This window comes from Ursus arctos, unplaced genomic scaffold (assembly GCF_023065955.2).
Source record: "Ursus arctos isolate Adak ecotype North America unplaced genomic scaffold, UrsArc2.0 scaffold_10, whole genome shotgun sequence".
NCBI classification, from domain to species: Eukaryota; Metazoa; Chordata; class Mammalia; order Carnivora; family Ursidae; genus Ursus; species Ursus arctos.
This window is the reverse complement of record NW_026622764.1, coordinates 10,038,391-10,054,252: the sequence shown is the minus strand read 5'-3', so window position 1 is coordinate 10,054,252 and position 15,862 is coordinate 10,038,391. Positions and strand designations below refer to the sequence as shown.

The 15,862-nt window shown below is 39.4% G+C and overlaps 1 protein-coding gene across 1 annotated transcript in view; it reads right to left on the bottom strand.

Annotated features, from left to right (window-relative positions):
• NALCN (sodium leak channel, non-selective) overlaps positions 1 to 15,862 on the bottom strand; it is a 300,199-nt gene that overhangs the window by 14,534 nt on the left and 269,803 nt on the right. The window contains exons 29-36 of the mRNA XM_044381929.3: positions 11,622 to 11,742; positions 11,439 to 11,537; positions 6,253 to 6,346; positions 5,638 to 5,744; positions 5,355 to 5,429; positions 4,488 to 4,607; positions 1,352 to 1,420; positions 285 to 433 (exon numbers count right to left, since the gene is read on the bottom strand). Coding sequence (XP_044237864.1) covers positions 285 to 433; positions 1,352 to 1,420; positions 4,488 to 4,607; positions 5,355 to 5,429; positions 5,638 to 5,744; positions 6,253 to 6,346; positions 11,439 to 11,537; positions 11,622 to 11,742 — 834 coding nt within the window. The remainder of the gene's footprint in view (positions 1 to 284; positions 434 to 1,351; positions 1,421 to 4,487; positions 4,608 to 5,354; positions 5,430 to 5,637; positions 5,745 to 6,252; positions 6,347 to 11,438; positions 11,538 to 11,621; positions 11,743 to 15,862) is intronic.

Below are 15,862 nucleotides of genomic sequence, written 5' to 3'. Positions count from 1 at the left end.
TAGGAGTGGTTATTCCTGAATGATGGTAGATTTGGAATTATGGATTCGTGTTACATTATGGGAATATTATGGAAATAAGGTTTCCAAAGTCAATATGGAGGCTGTTTTAATGAGAAAAATGTCATTTAAAATTTGGCCATTTTCTTTGGTTTTTTGCTTCCAACTGATCGCTTCCCCCTTCCCTTTCGTCTTTAATGGGCAAAAGTCATTCGGATTTTTATTCATGATTTCATGTCCAAAAAAGTTTGCTTGAAAAATGAAGAGAAAGATACATATACACCCACCTGTTAATGTTCTCTCCGTATTTCACGGTACCGAAGAGAACAACGCCGGCAAAAGCATAGCACAAGAGCAAGAGGAACATGCCGACTATGATGAAGAAGCTCTTGTACATGCTGACGACCACCGTCAGCAGCAGCATCTTCAGCGTCACCTGCACCGACAGGAGGGGGGGAGGAGAAAATGAATATTCAATTCACGTAGCCTGGCAAACCTGGGAAGTGAATGACAGGTACGCAAGCCGGTACAAGAGTGACCCTCATTTGACAACTGCTGTGAATTGATTCTTATTAAAGGCTATTAAATCTGAATATTACTAAAAAAAAATTAGAAAGAAATTCAACTTGTATTTCAAACTGTTCAGCCTTTTCAGCCAAATTGATAAAAGCCCCTCCCTAAAATTCCTAGCTTTCCGTTTTCTCTTCTCCCTCTGCCTGTCTCTCTGAGGAGGGCTGTCCATTCTTGGCCTATCCCACCAAGTAGACTCGGGATTCTTCCAAAAACAGATGTTCACAGAAACAAGCCTAAACAATGACAAAATACTAAATAGCATCAAACATCGAATGTACTGAATATGTCTATTTATGGAACGTATATGAAATAATGTCAGTAATGAAAAAGGAAGCAACTTTAAAAAATGAAAAATAGATGCAGAGTGTATGCACGAACAAGAAAACCATATAAAAATCTGGGATCACAGAATCAGGAAGCTTCATTAAAGATTATTTTTCTTTGCAATGATGTAACTTTATGACAAATAAAAACAATAAAAATAGTGTTAAGACCATTGGTTTTTGCTTCCATGCCCAATATGCTCTCTTTAGTTGATGATTGAGTTCGTCTAGCAAATATGAAGAATAAATAACACAACATGAATGTCAGGAAACATGTCAAAGATAACTAAGCTACTGATTCATTTTAATATTTAATACTTGCTCATTTGGACTTAGAATGACCAGCAATTTGTTAACTTCCACCCTGAAGACCCAGAAGGACGGCTGAAGTCAGTTAGGCTTTGCTCTTTTTTCTGTGCATATGTAACCTTTGATAGCATCCTTTACAACGTACTCACATGCTTTCCACAGATGGAGAAAAACCGGAAGACAATCACGCAGGCACCCATCATGTAGGTATATGCGTTCTGAAATTTAAACAGAAGAGAGCCGCTCATAATGTGCACAAAAGATCTTGTTACAGTTCCAGTTTTCATTTTAAGTCTTCTGTGAAGTCTACTGAGTAATTAGTTTAATAAAATGTGAAAATTCTTATAAGAAATTTATCTTTAAAAGGTGCTGAAAAGGTCACTGCCAAAACTCATGAATAAATATTAGCTATAAAATCAAATCTTAAATGAAACTTCGCTCCCCATTTTGCTCAGCTGATTTCTGTATTTTAAAACTTATTTTACATAAAACAGTGACCAGCTCCTTTGAGGAGCAAGAAAAACTTAGGGTAACAATACAACAAGAGGAGGCCAAGTGAGACCAGAAATGCAAGAATCCTGGCAAAGGAGGAGGTGTGGTGTTGGAAAAGACGGCGGGAGGTCAGCTTCCCCCTCTCTGAAGGTCTCTGGAGACTCTGGACTGGAGGTCAGCTTCCCCCTCTCTGAAGGTCTCCGGAGACTCTGGACACCAGCCGGCCACATTCTTGTAAGCTGATTTCAGAGATGTCTACTCCACCCAGAAACACATCCAGCTCATTCTTCAAGTGTGCGATTGGCAGCGAGAGATGACTGGGTGTGCTTTATGACTAAGAAAGCTTCATCTCAGAAACAAAGATCCCATCAGCTAGTACCGCAATAACAACTGTGGCATTAAACTCATGCCAAAACATGATTTTTCTCGAGGAGCCTTGCTTTGCCAAGTGACAACAGTCACATATGGGCCCCCGGGAAGGGGGTCCGGTGACATCCTTGAGGTAGAAGGAAATGAATGTGTCTGCACAGAAATAACTTTGGATGGGAACAAGGACTGCATCTTCCTTCACAATAGACCACTTCAAAATAGAGTGAAGGATGAGCATCCTTCCAGAACTGGAAGTTCTTTCAGGAGAACAGAAGCGGTCAGGGAGAACAGGCAAGTTGGTCTTTTCGGTGGGAGATGTCCTCTCTGGGACATCCGGAATTAGGAAGCCTGTTCTCCTCTTCTGCTTGGACCAAGTAGCTTTTGGCTCCATTTGTCTAGGGCAAGATAAAAACATGGACTTTGCTGCTCCTTTCCACATTAGTTCCAAATCTGTTATACATGGCTTCTCACCTTGCATTCTGGAAGTGACGACACCCAACGGCTTCTAGGATGATGAGCCCCATCGTTTGCCTGGTCCTGAGAGGTGCCATCCAGATTTTGTGCCGTGTTCCCCTTGCTCCTTCTACTCCAGGCACAATTTCCCTCCCGCAGCGTTCCATCATATGGACAGCCGCCAACATGCCCCTCGTTATACAGACTAAACCCAGCCATCACTTCCACAGGGACATTTTCCAGGACCCCTCTGATGAAACCACCTCCTACTACTTTGTGTCATCCCAGGAGTGTGTGTCTTCCTCCATCTGCCTCGCTATGGCTGTAACTCTCATTGGCTTGGGAGAATTCCATGAATGCCTACCTGCAGCTGTCCCAAAGTGCCCCCAGCCTCTTGGATCATGACTAAACTTTCTGGCTTAAAACCTTAAAATAAAACAAAACATCAATTTCCCAGGCTGTGATGTCCACAAGAGCCGCGATGCCTTTGTTTTGTTCACTGCATTCTTCTCCATTCCCAGCATGGTGACTTGCACATCTTTCGTGCTCAAAACCATTTATCATTGGAGGAAATGGATCAGGGTGACTGCGGGCCTACTGAGGCTTGGCCCAGCTCCTGACGCTGAAGGTGACAGTTGATTTAAGAAGGACACTCAATACCTAGCTGCCTGAGCACAGCAATTTCATACAAAAGCACGCCCTCTGTAATGAGTAAATGGGTTCTGTGTGTGATGGATCTTTCCTGGCATGATTCTAACATCGGTGAGGATCAGAGAATGGGTAGAAGAGAGCGGGGAAATCTGATAACATTACTTTTATCTGGGATCAAAGAAGACTAAAGAAGAAGGTACTTATCATAATGCGTTATTGGTTTGTATACTCTTTTTACAGTTAGAAGAACTAAAGTGCTTGATCTCCTTAATGCCCATACAGAATGGATAGATTATGAAGTTATATCCCCAAGTTCAGAACAGGGAAGAAAGGATCGCTGAAGACAAATAACCCGATCAAGGCCGGAGAACGGTGGAGCCCAGAGTAGGGGCTTGAGAGCTCTGCTGTCCAGGATGGCAGCCACCAGCCACATGTGGTTACTGAACACTTGAATGCAGTGAGTCTCAGTTAAGTTGTGCGGTGAATGTAAAATACCCGCTCAAAGTTTTAGTACCAAAAAAAGGATATAACCTCCCTCCTGAATAATTTTTATATTGCCGACATGTTAAAATGGTAATATCTTGGATATGGTAGGCTGACATACCTTACTAAGTTAACACCACCTGTTCCTCTTAAACTTTTTTAATGTGGCTCCGAGAAAATTTGAAATTATATCCGTGGCCACATCTTGTTCTTACCAGACAACACCGGTCTAGATCTTAGTCAAGCGCACCCACGGGTATAGATTTTGAGCTGGACCTCAGACTACATGGAGGTGGAGGCATTTTAGGCAAACGAGTGAGAACTCAGGTGCAGACACTGAGAATGACGGGCTTCAGAGGAATGGCAGCTGGATGTCAGTTGGTAATAAGGCAGCAAAAGTGTCTGAAAATCCCACTGTGAAATACTGAGTAGAACGTAGTGGCACAGATGCTGTACTTCAGCTCAGAAAACTGGGTTTGAGCCTCCTGATACCAGCTCGCATGTGAATTTAGGCAGGTCTCATAATCTCTGTTTCCGTTGTTCTCTCTCTCTCTCTTTTATATTTCTCTTTTGGGAAAATGAGAGTTAAACTAGAAATCTTAAATGTTCTTCTCCTCATTCACATGCTCTAGGACTCTGAGGGGCCAGATTGAGTCTGTGTGAAGAGTGGGAGGGGTTGTGTGAGCAAGCACGGCCAAGGGCCGTCAAGGTCAAGGCTGGATGTAGGCAGGTTACTCTGACAGGGGAGGGTAGACTGACCCAGACTGAAATGAGACCGGAAACAGGGTTACCTGAACCCAAGTTATCAACTAAAATAAACTTGAATTACGTGCATACCAGGAGGGCGAAGTGGAGTACCACCCAGACCACACCAAGCGACGTCACGAGCAGGTCGTATCGGTTTCTTCTGCTTTGCCAGAAACCGGCAGGTGACATTGCTATGATCTTCATCGTCACCTGGGGGAAGATAAGGAAGACAGTAAATAGAGGCTGAGTGTTCAGCATATATTTAAATGCGTGAACTTGAGGCACTTTTTTTTAAAGGATGTACAAACCAAAGAGAAGAATTTATTACCAAGAGATAGATACACAGATACAGATATATACATATAGATCTATCTATCTAAATTTTAAAGCTGGATAAGTTACAAATCTGTATTCTCCAGACTCTTTTCTCCTTGTTTTAGGACTAGTTCTGATAGCAGGACATTTTTCTTCCTTAAGTGAGAGACCATAGATTTTGGGAAACATCAACCAGTACAGGGTGAAATAAGAATCTGCTTGTATTTCAAAGAAGACTGCCCTGGAAAGTGATATTATTACGGACTATATATTAAAATAATCCTGTCTGGGCCAACTCCCTTGGCTGCCACATTGCAGTTTGAGTCCCTGAATTACGGTGGTCTTTGCAGTTCAGTACAAAGACCTGAACTCACATAACCAGACAGGCCAACATCCAGACACAACAATCAACAGCAGTTAGCCTTTTCTGCTGTTAGACAAGTCTGAAATATAAAGTGAAATCCTTGTTCAAGTGAAGCACCACAGCCCAAAAAGGAAAATATGAGCATGCCACCCCCTCCCAAAAAAAGACTTCAAAAACAATGGAACACAGAGCTGCCAGTGAGTACTGTCAAAGGAGGCCACTGCTGTCCTTTGCGATGCCCACTGCAGCCCCCAGAGCCAGCTGGCTCATTGCCGTACCTCTAGAACGAAGATGAAGGTGAAAACAACTGACATTGTTGCTAAAGGAACCGTCACTGGGTCCTCCACGTCCCACTGTAAGAGAAACAGCACACTGGCCTTTGTCTGCATCCATCAGACACATCGAGACCTTCCCCTTTCTCTCATTAGAACATGACTGCGAATTTTAATTTTTTTACACTAAAAAACATAGACTGTGAACGGATATGGCCCCTTGCGATATTCTTGGAAGCACCATGAACAAACAAGTCCTTCCCAGAGTTTCAGCGTGAAAGAAAAGTACCTTGACGGACAGCAGCACCGACTGGGCCAGGACAAGCAATGCGATTGTCCTCTTAAAGAATGGATGCTGGGTTATGTCATACATCTTAGCTCTAAAACCATCATTATCTGCAAAAGAGAGGTTGAGGCAAGGGCATTTCAGACATAGGTCACATTTACTTTCTTGTCTTTCATTTCCTTTAATGCTCATTTTAAAACTCATTACTTTTTTCCCCCTATAGTTCAATCTATTGTGTGGTGTTTTGTAGGAATGGCTGGTTCTGAATATTTAAAACGACGGTGCATGACGCCGTCCGTATTGGAAGGAGAACCGCATCATTCAATTTCTGTCAGTTTAATACATTTCACTCATACGTTTAAAAGGCTAGCACAAATATATTTTATTTAAAAATTCATTTTTTCATTAGGGCTTATCCTGAGAGCACCGAAGCACAGCCTTTGGGTGGTTGATTTTAATAGCCTATGGAGAGATCTGTAGTTTGGAGCCTGTTTCTATATTAACTTATGCACAACCGCCTAGTGGCCTCACGATTATTATTTTAATTGAAATCTTAGACTCCTGGGGAATCATGAACACTGGTGCCCAACATGAATAAAATCAGAGCATCTTTGATACCCGGGCGAGGTGGGAGATGAAGAGGCTGTGCTATCTTCAGTCGGCTCTTCAGATCTTCCCATCTTCTCTGATCTACAGTCAGCAGAGCTGTCCCCTTAATAAACAAAGGAAAGCAGAAAAAGACCTAATGTCGTCTACTCCACACCAAGGACATTGCAAATGGGGTGGTAATACCAACAGGACTAATTTGGGGGTGTGAAATAAAGATATTCTTCAAATACCATGATGGTTCGATAGGCATGGTCAGAATTCTCAAATTTGGTCTTGAGAGGAGTCCTGAAAGGGTGGCCTTCAACTGGCATCTTTGAACATGTATAATATTCAGGTTTGGGAAAATCTAAAGAAGGTTCTCTACACAATCAAATTTTCAAAAAGGGATACCCACTCTAATAGCGGTTAATTTTCTTTCGTTTCATTGTGGGAAATGCTGCAGCAAAATCGGAGCTTGTCAATCTGTTACTTCTGGCTAAGGGAATTGTGTCCTTTTTTTTTTTTTTAAATCATTCTGATATATATAATCACAAAACTATTTTCAAGTGGTATAAAGTCACAGAACTTGCCTCTTAAAGAATTAATGCTGTGACAAATGGCTAAATTAGATCAGATATTCTTTATTACATATATGTGAGTGTACATATATATACTTCATTAATATGCATATAAATATATTACATGAAATTTCATTATACTGTATTATAAAGGCAGAACTGGGAAAAAAAAAAACCCACTCACCACCCACTCCCATTCTTCCTTTCTTTCTACAGAGCTAATTACTGTCCTTCAAGTGTGTGTCCTCCGCATGATGTTTTCAGACTTTTGCTGTTTGTGTATATATTAATACATAAGAACATATTTGTTTTGAATTTTAAAAATTTATATAAATGGTATCCAATCTGTACTTATTTATGCATTTTGTTTTTATCTTCACTGAACACTATGTTTTGCATACAACTAGACACTAGACCTAATTGGTTTAACTGCTCAGAGTATCCCACTGTACAAATATATCAGAAGTTAGGTTTATGTACTATAAAAATATTGTAATAAGCACACATATTCTTTCTCATGGTAAACATCTATGAGACTTTTTTGGTAGCATATCTTTAGGAGAGGAATTGCTGGCATTAGGAATTTATACATCTTTATGTTTGTCAGATACTGTGAAGTTGCTGTCCAAAGAAGAATAACCAAGAAAATTTGCTGCTAACAATCTCCAAGTGCTCATGTCCTAATATTCTTGCCAATACTTGACATTATCAGACATTTAAATTTGGCCATGATGGGTGGGAAATGTATCTACTTTAGTTTTAATATCAGTGAGATGAAACATTTTTTATGTGTGTAAATGGGGGAATGATTCCTGTTTCTTCCTACGTGAATTGCCTGTTCATAGTCTTTGCTCATTTTTGTATTTGGATATTTACTTTTAGATGTTTTATAGAAATTCTTAATATGTTCTGGATATTAATCTTCTGTCAGTTATGTCAGTCATATATATTTTCTCTTAGTCTTAGCTTACTTTTTTAAAAAACATTTTGCTTATCCTGTGTCTCATCTCTCAGAAACTTTTCATTTTAATGTAATCTAATCTATAAATTTCTTTCTTTATGGATTCCACTTTGTGGTTAAAGTCAAGAAATCCACAACTACTGCAGGGTCAAAAATAAATTCTACATGGTTGAAAATGGTTTTTCATAGCTAAGTCTTTCATTCTTCTGGAACTCATTTCTGGGTAGGCTGTGAGGTAGAGATCTCTGTTTAGTTTCTTCTATCTAGACACTCAATGACCCCAGCATCACTTATTGATGGTCTCATTTTCTCCACTGATTTGTTGGGCTACTTCTGTTTTATATACACCCGGTCCCTCCTGGGGCTTTTGGTTCTGTTTTGTAAGTTTAACTTTCTGTCCCTGTATCATTACCTATCTTGTTTGACTCACTATAGCTTGTTTATTTTCCTTTTCCACATTTTGTTCATGCTCAACTTTGAGAAAGGTTTTTCAATTTAATTTTTTTTAAAGAATCTGTTGTCATTCTTGAATATTTATAGTATCTTTGTTTTCTATATTATTAATTTTTGTCCTTATCTTTGTTACTTTCTTCCATTTTACTTTGTTGTTCTTATTATAATTTATTGGTTTGATATTTGACATATTACTAATAAATTAATCTTTGATTTTTCTTGAATATACCCTTAAAGTTGTAAATTTCCCTCTACTGATTTATCTGTATCTTGTGAGCTTTCATATACGATTTTTATAAATGATTTATCGAAATGTCCTATTTTCTATTCCGATTTCTTCAGTAACTCATAAATTATTTAGAATGTTGTCTTAACACCTTCAGCTTATGAGAGATTTTTGTTACCTTTTTTTGTTATTTTAGAGAATGCAGTCTGTACATCTTCAATTTTTTGGTAACTATTATTTTATGACCTTGTAAAGGGTACATTTTATACTTGAAAATTATTGGGGTCAGGGTTCTTTTTATGTCCAGTAGATCAAATGTTTTTATTGTATCAAATCTCATATTTTCTTTTTCTTTTCTGTCTATGAGTTTCTTAGAGAAATATGTTAATATCTTTCACTATGATTTTGGACTTGCTAGCTTTTTAAAATAATTTGGTTCGTTTTGCTTCATTTATTTTATGGTTCAGGAGTTCTATACTTTGCTACTGATTAGTTTTTTGTAATTATTTAATTACACTCTTTATTCCTAATAATGATATTTGTTTTAAATTAATTTTTCTGATATTAGTATTGCTAAACCACTTTTCTCACTAACTGCAAACAAATACTTTGGGTTCTTTGGGTGCAATATAATTCATATTATTCCTTTTTTTATATAAATTATTTTAGAAAGTTGAACTCTGAAATGATCCAAAAGAATAATAAGCATGGTGGTATCATCTGATCATTAATATCTGAAAACCTCTGAAAGTTAATTAGTGTGAAATTAAGTTTATTAATCAAACTGTTATCTCATAATCAAGAAATTAAAATTACATATATTACTAGTACAGACTTTGAACTTTTTAGACAGGGTTCCATTTTCTAGGGAAGGCATAATTTTGCATAATTCTGAATTGCGACCCCCAAATCTTGCCTTATTTCCCATATCTTCACAGTTACCTATTGCCTATAGATTTGGAAATCTGCTCACATACCTTTGGGTATGACCATTAGAGTGTGAGCTCCATGAGGGCAGAAATCTTTATGTGTTTAGTGTTTGTGTGTTTAACTCCTTGTGTCCCCAGCATCAAGAGCAGTGTCTGGCACCTGTAAGTGCTCAAAGAAATCTGTTGAATGACTGAATGATAAATGAATTAATGCTCTTATATAGCAGCTCACGTGCTACCCTCTGAAAAGCTTACAGGAAAAAAAAATCTCTTCTAAATGGTTCATATAATTCAGAAATTTGGATCTCCAATTAAATTACCAAGTTTGTAATGTCTGGTAACATGATTTCTTCTACTTTTCCTCTTCCTCTAACGACCCACCTGAGCTTATGGCCACGTTCCCCTTACCCAAGCCAGATGCTTCTTTCTTCCCTCAGAACAGAAATACAACCAGTACTGTGAGTAAACCTCCTGACGCTCTGCTTACTTAGCCATTCCTCTAAGTTCAAGAGCTGCGACTGATTAAATATTCGTCTCTGGACGCTGAACGTCTTCTATGTTGTTTCATTTATGTCATTGATTTGATTCTCCTAAAAGCAGGCGTCTGCTCAGAGGGCCTAGCATGGTGTTCTGAGCGCGCAGAGCCTAAGCGTTCTGTGAACGACTGATTGGCTTCTCTCTTGTTCAGAAATTCCCGGTGTCTGCTCCAGCGCACGGCTCAAAGGCATCCAAAGAGACCTATCTTCCTCCTTCTGCTTGGCATTAAATTGAACACTCTGTAGGGCTTAAAGACACTCATTTATGAATGTGTTATAGTAAAATAGGGGGCTGGGCAACATGATCTCTCTCTAAACTTCTTTCTTACTCTAAAATCCCATGTTTCTGTGGGTCAGAGTGGTGGTGGGGCCCAAAGGGGGGATTTTTAAGTCCCACCCTTTGAAAGCCCGGACGAAATGACATCCTCATTAGGCGCACATCAAAGGTGGCAACTGACTGAGTAGCTGGAACCACACACGTGGAGCCTGGGGGGCCGGGAACGATACGGTCCCAGGTGCAGCTGCCCTTGCCAGTGGGCTCTGATGTGCCTGCGTGCGAGTCGGTGGAGCCCTGAATCCCAGGAGCAGCTCGGTGCTGTGCAGCGCGTGCAGCTTTCGCTCACCGCAGAGCAACGGTGGACATTTTTATACTCGAAAGGGGAGACTCTCAGACCCTGCAGAGTCGGCACCACTTCTGAATTCTGATCCCGGGGTTTTCTACACCTTATAAGCCCCAGACAAGTTCTGTCACCTCTGTAAGCTGTTTTCACTTCCACTGTGCATTTCAGAGTCGTGAGAATTGAAAGCAGTGTATGTAAACCTTAGTGCATAGTAAGTGCCCAAAAGCTGTATGCACCTCAATTATTAGGATTCCAGAAGACTGACCCTTACATAATAGAGGGCATATCAGCCATGTCCAGAAGAACGATGTCGAATGTTCTCCCCCAAACTCACTTTCTGACAGGAAACTATGCTTGCTGTTTTCCCGTTTGTGAGCTCTCGTACCGATCATTAGAACTGTTAGGATCTCAGCATGCTCCCCGAGTTCATAAAGTACGTAAAGTTTTTCTATGAAATTAGAAAATCTTTTTATTCAATGAATTAGGATTGAACATTTTCTACTGCACTCCCAACCCCATCAAAATGCTGAGCTCACCTCTGGAGTTACAAAGAAGCATCCAATTTACATTGTGTGCAAGTAACATTACCTGCAATCAGCGCGCCCCTTAGCTGAGCCATTGTATTTTCATAACTTGCTGCACCTCCTTTCCGCTTGAACAATAGGAGATGTGCCTTTCAGTTGTCAGCAAATTAATGACACCATTACCCAAAGGGGAAATTCAACGAGAGAACCGTACTCTTAAATAATGTGCCTGAAAGGCAGCAATGAGGTAGCTTGTAAAATAGTTACGGATTATTTACACCAGTCACATTATGGTTGACTGCGACTTCACGCCGTGGGAGGAAAAGAGAGCTCAAAGCAAGTGGCTAGAACAGAATAAACTCTGCGGTATTCAAACCAAGAATGCTTACCTTGTTTTCATTGAAATTAGCAATAACTACTCCAACAAAAAGGGTCAGTCCAATCATGCAACCCAGGAATACAAAAACATGAATATAGATCCCATGCATCTGTATAAATGAAAAATACGGTTATTCATCAAAGCAAAGGAAAGCAGCTGTCGAGCAGTCAAAGGATTGCATGTGCTTGCTTACCGGCCCCACACGATGAATAATAACATCCCTCACTTCCACCCAGCCTTTCAGGGAGAGCACTTCAAACAACGCCAGCATAGCATTTCCCACATTGTCAAAATTAAAATTCCGAGGATTTGCCCTGCAAGTCAGAAAGAGGAATGCTCTGTGAAATTCAGAGGAGAAGCACCCGAGGGCAAATATCCTGTAGCTCTTTCTGGTTTGGGGTTGGGGGGTAATGTTTACCATTTGGAAGGATGGGATGGCATTCGTTTGCTCAATCACAAAAATACTTGAATGTCTTATAATACCTTAAAATGTAATTAGTTACTAGGTGATAATGGGGCGTTCTTAGTGGGAGACAACAAAGGGCAACAAACTCAACTTCTAGCTCTAGATGTTCTGCGACGTTTCTGGCTCGTCTTGATAATACCGAGGGCTGGAAACACACTTTTTAGTTACAAACTGCATGGGGGATTCTCACAAAGGGATGCTGGAGTCTGGGTGTGAATTTTTTTCTTAAAGATTTATTTATTTATTTTAGAGAGAGAGAGAGAGAGAGAGAGAGAGAGAGAGAGTGGGGGGTGGGGCAGAGGGAGATGGAGAGAGAGAATCTCAAGCGGACTTCCAGCTGAGCATGGAGCCTGACATGGGGCTCGATCTCACGATCCTGAGATCATGACCTGAGCCGAAACCAAGAATCTGAGGCTCAAATGACTGAGCCACCCAGGCGCCCCTGGGTGTGAATTTTGCAATAGTTTTACAACTGAAAACTCTTCTAAAGGTATAAATTACAATTCCTGATGTTAATATAGAAAATGTAAAAAGAGTAGAATCTGGACACTTTCCTCAATTCTTGACATTATGGGGATATCACGCTGTAAAGTAGTGACGCATTTAGAGGTCACTGAGTGGCAAGAGGTGTTTGCTCATAGCCTAGATGTTTCCAGAACGTTCTCTTCTAGTGGGATTTTTTTTCTCTCATTGCCTCTGGGTGTTCTCAACAGAGACTTCTTGTAGACCTCAGCACTGCAGTATGCTGTCTACACCCACAGTTGATTCCTGATTTCTAAAACACTGTCTATACTATTAATTTTTTTGGAAGGGGGATGACTCATTTCTTGTTTTTCTGACATTTTACTTTTTTCTTCCCACGAACAAAAGTGATCTTTTCTATATATTATATCTCCCTTACTCATTACGGGTCTTAGCTAACATTTTTGTTGTCAGTAGAAAGATTTCAGTGTTTTTCTCTTTTCTTCCTTATTAGACTATCGAAAATAATTACAAGATCTAGACAACTACACACTGGAAAGTCATGACTATCATTGTATTTCCTGAATTTGATGAAGAATTGGATCTGGCACTGCTAAGAAGAGTAAGCCTACAGAAGCCTAGCCAAATTATAATTTGATCATTTCTTTTTCCTGCTAGTTCATTTATCAAAATTTAACCTTCACAGAAGGCAACACTCTGGGGAAAACCTGGGTTAGTATTTTTCTACCATCGTTTATATATATATATATATATATATATATATATATATATATAAAATCATAGAAACAATCATGCAATGCACCTTTATAGGTTTTCTTGTTTAAAATATATTAAAACAGTAAATAAAGGGGATCTAATAAAAAGCCATACAGCTAAATTGACTTGCTCCTAAAGGTTTAAGGCTGATTGGTAGAAACGTTTTCCATATAGTGCAAAAGTCCCACTCAGAAATTCCTATTTTGGGATTCTGATTTATATTTTTTAAGTATGAAAGTACAAGCATATTCTCTTAGATTTTTCCAACATCATTTCCTTTGGGGGTTTCAATTAAATTTAATATATTTTACAGCAGACAGAAGCTGTAAGGATTCTGCAGATGCCACAGTTTTCTTGAATAAGGATTTTTTTTTTTTAAGCCAAGCAAGCCAGGACTCAGATCTGATGTTGAACTTTCTTACCCATCCATTTTCTTTATGTAAAAGTGCTTTTTTAGCTGAATTTGCAGCAACCCAAAGTACTTTCATGTTCCATATCTTTTAGAAGTTAGAATATGTTAAAAATACACTTTCAGGCTAAACCAAGAAAAATAAAATGGAGAATTATAAGCTTAAATAGTTGGAAGAATACATCGAATTAAAAAAATAAGTATCCATTTTAATCATCTAAGATGTTTGTGTATGCTTTGTTCATGTTATTAAAATTGGAAAGTTTAAAACTTTACCTATCACTACAGAGGACTTCAGTAAATCCCAAACACAATCCATTATTGTCAGTTTTCCTGTTGTCCTTCCTTGATTTGGAAGCCTGTTTAAATATAATCTTTTCTGGTTAATTAAAAAAAATATTATAATATTGTTTATCCAATTCAGAAAACTAAGATGTGGGTTCTAACCTCACAATTTTATTAATCTTCTGCCTCCCAGTGAAAAGTGCTCCAAGGTCCCAAGGTCATGATAAGGAGGTCGCTCCTCCTCTGGAAGAATTGGGCCCCCAGGAGGAGAGGAGCTCAGCCTGTGACCTTGGGTGGAGAAATGCAAGGGATGGCATCGTCCAAAATGACCCTTCCAAGACCCTGGAGGTAGTCATATTTCTGTTAAACTTAAAAAAGTAAGGAAGTGGTGCCTGGGTGGGTCAGTTGGTTAAGCATCTGACTCTTCATTTTGGCTCAGGCATGATCTCAGGGTCGTGAGATGGAGCCCCACGTTGGGCTCCACGCTCAGTGGGGAGTCTACTTGTCTCCCTCTGCTCCTCCCCCTGGTTGTGCATGCACTCTCTCTTAAATGAAATCTTAAAAAAAAAAACCCAAAAAACAAAAGTTAAGGTAGACTTATATTCTTTATATTCTTTTCCTTGAAGAGCATACTCAAATTGTTTGGGCTGTAGACTCTACAAAATCTGATCTGATCTTCTTCTGCCTAGAATGTGTCACCGTTTAACTTCAAATTATCTAGGGGCAAACTCCAGGTAAACTTGCAGTGAACTCAGGGGCTTACTTACATAGCATCAAATCTTTAGCATATTGGATTACGTTATTTGTAATATTAATTTATGTTCCGCACTACACTTCAAGGTCCTAGGGGTTGGGGGCCACAGCTTGTCCCCAGTGACAGAGTAATGTCTGGAGATCAGAAAGCACTCCATAAATATATTTATTGAAACTGAGTAGTTTTTTGATATTTCTCTCATGTATTCCATTTTCCTATGTCCTAGGCCTCTGCTTAAAACAAAACACACTATATTATAATATATTTATTTTACACTTTTTACCAAGGTAATTTTTATCTCCTCAAGTCTGAGTGATTCAGAAGAAAATGAATGTATTCATCTGAACAGAGAATATAGAAGCCTGACTGTCTCATGAATTAGGTAGTGCATATTTATGTCCTTCCTAATTATAATTATCAAAGAATTCCCCAATGCCAATTCCCCAGATATAAGTTATTTTCTTAGTCATAAATTTGCCAATATAAAATTATAACATTTCTGCTTCTAACCTTGATGAGCCTACTAAAGAAGGAAAATGTGAAAATCATCACGGTTACATCACGTTTGACAGAAGATTTTTATTTCCCTAAAACTAACCCACGTCACAATATTCTGAACAAATGGAAAAGCCCTATTGTAATGGTATTCAAGTGACACCTCCTCTATCAGCTTATGCTTTTAAAGTGCTGTCAAACTTGAAAACCCTAATAATAACTTACATGAAATACTGCATGTCAGTTCATTTGAATTTCTAAAATCACAGGTAGCTGGTTTTATGGAACAGGCTGAATGCCAGAGCGTGTGGTTGGAACCAGGTTTACTTTTCTCCCAACACTGCCTTCTAGAGGGTTCTAGCTCCCTTCCTGACATCGTGGAGATCCCAAAGCTTTTTGGTCACTTTCAGTTATATAAGATGAGTCTCATTCTAAAAAGCCCACTCCGTTCTACATCAAACCTCTGTTCTCATGACCTGTACAAGAACCCCTTCCTTAGCCACTCAGCCTGATCCGCGGCTTGAGGAGGGAAGAAGAGCACAGGCCGCTCCGTCTCCTCCTCCCCTTCAGGCCACCATCTGATTCTTACAAGATGGGCGTGTGATGCAGTTGGACTTAGAAATGGAATTCAAGTCCATGTATCTTACACTGGTGGACACTGGCCACTGCTGCTCTGGTCCCACAGCTATTCTTTTCACTGAGCGTGTTGTCTGCCATGTTCCTACCTTCTGTAAACTTGATACTTTAACATCTGTGCTACATGCTTATGATGGGCACACTTCACTC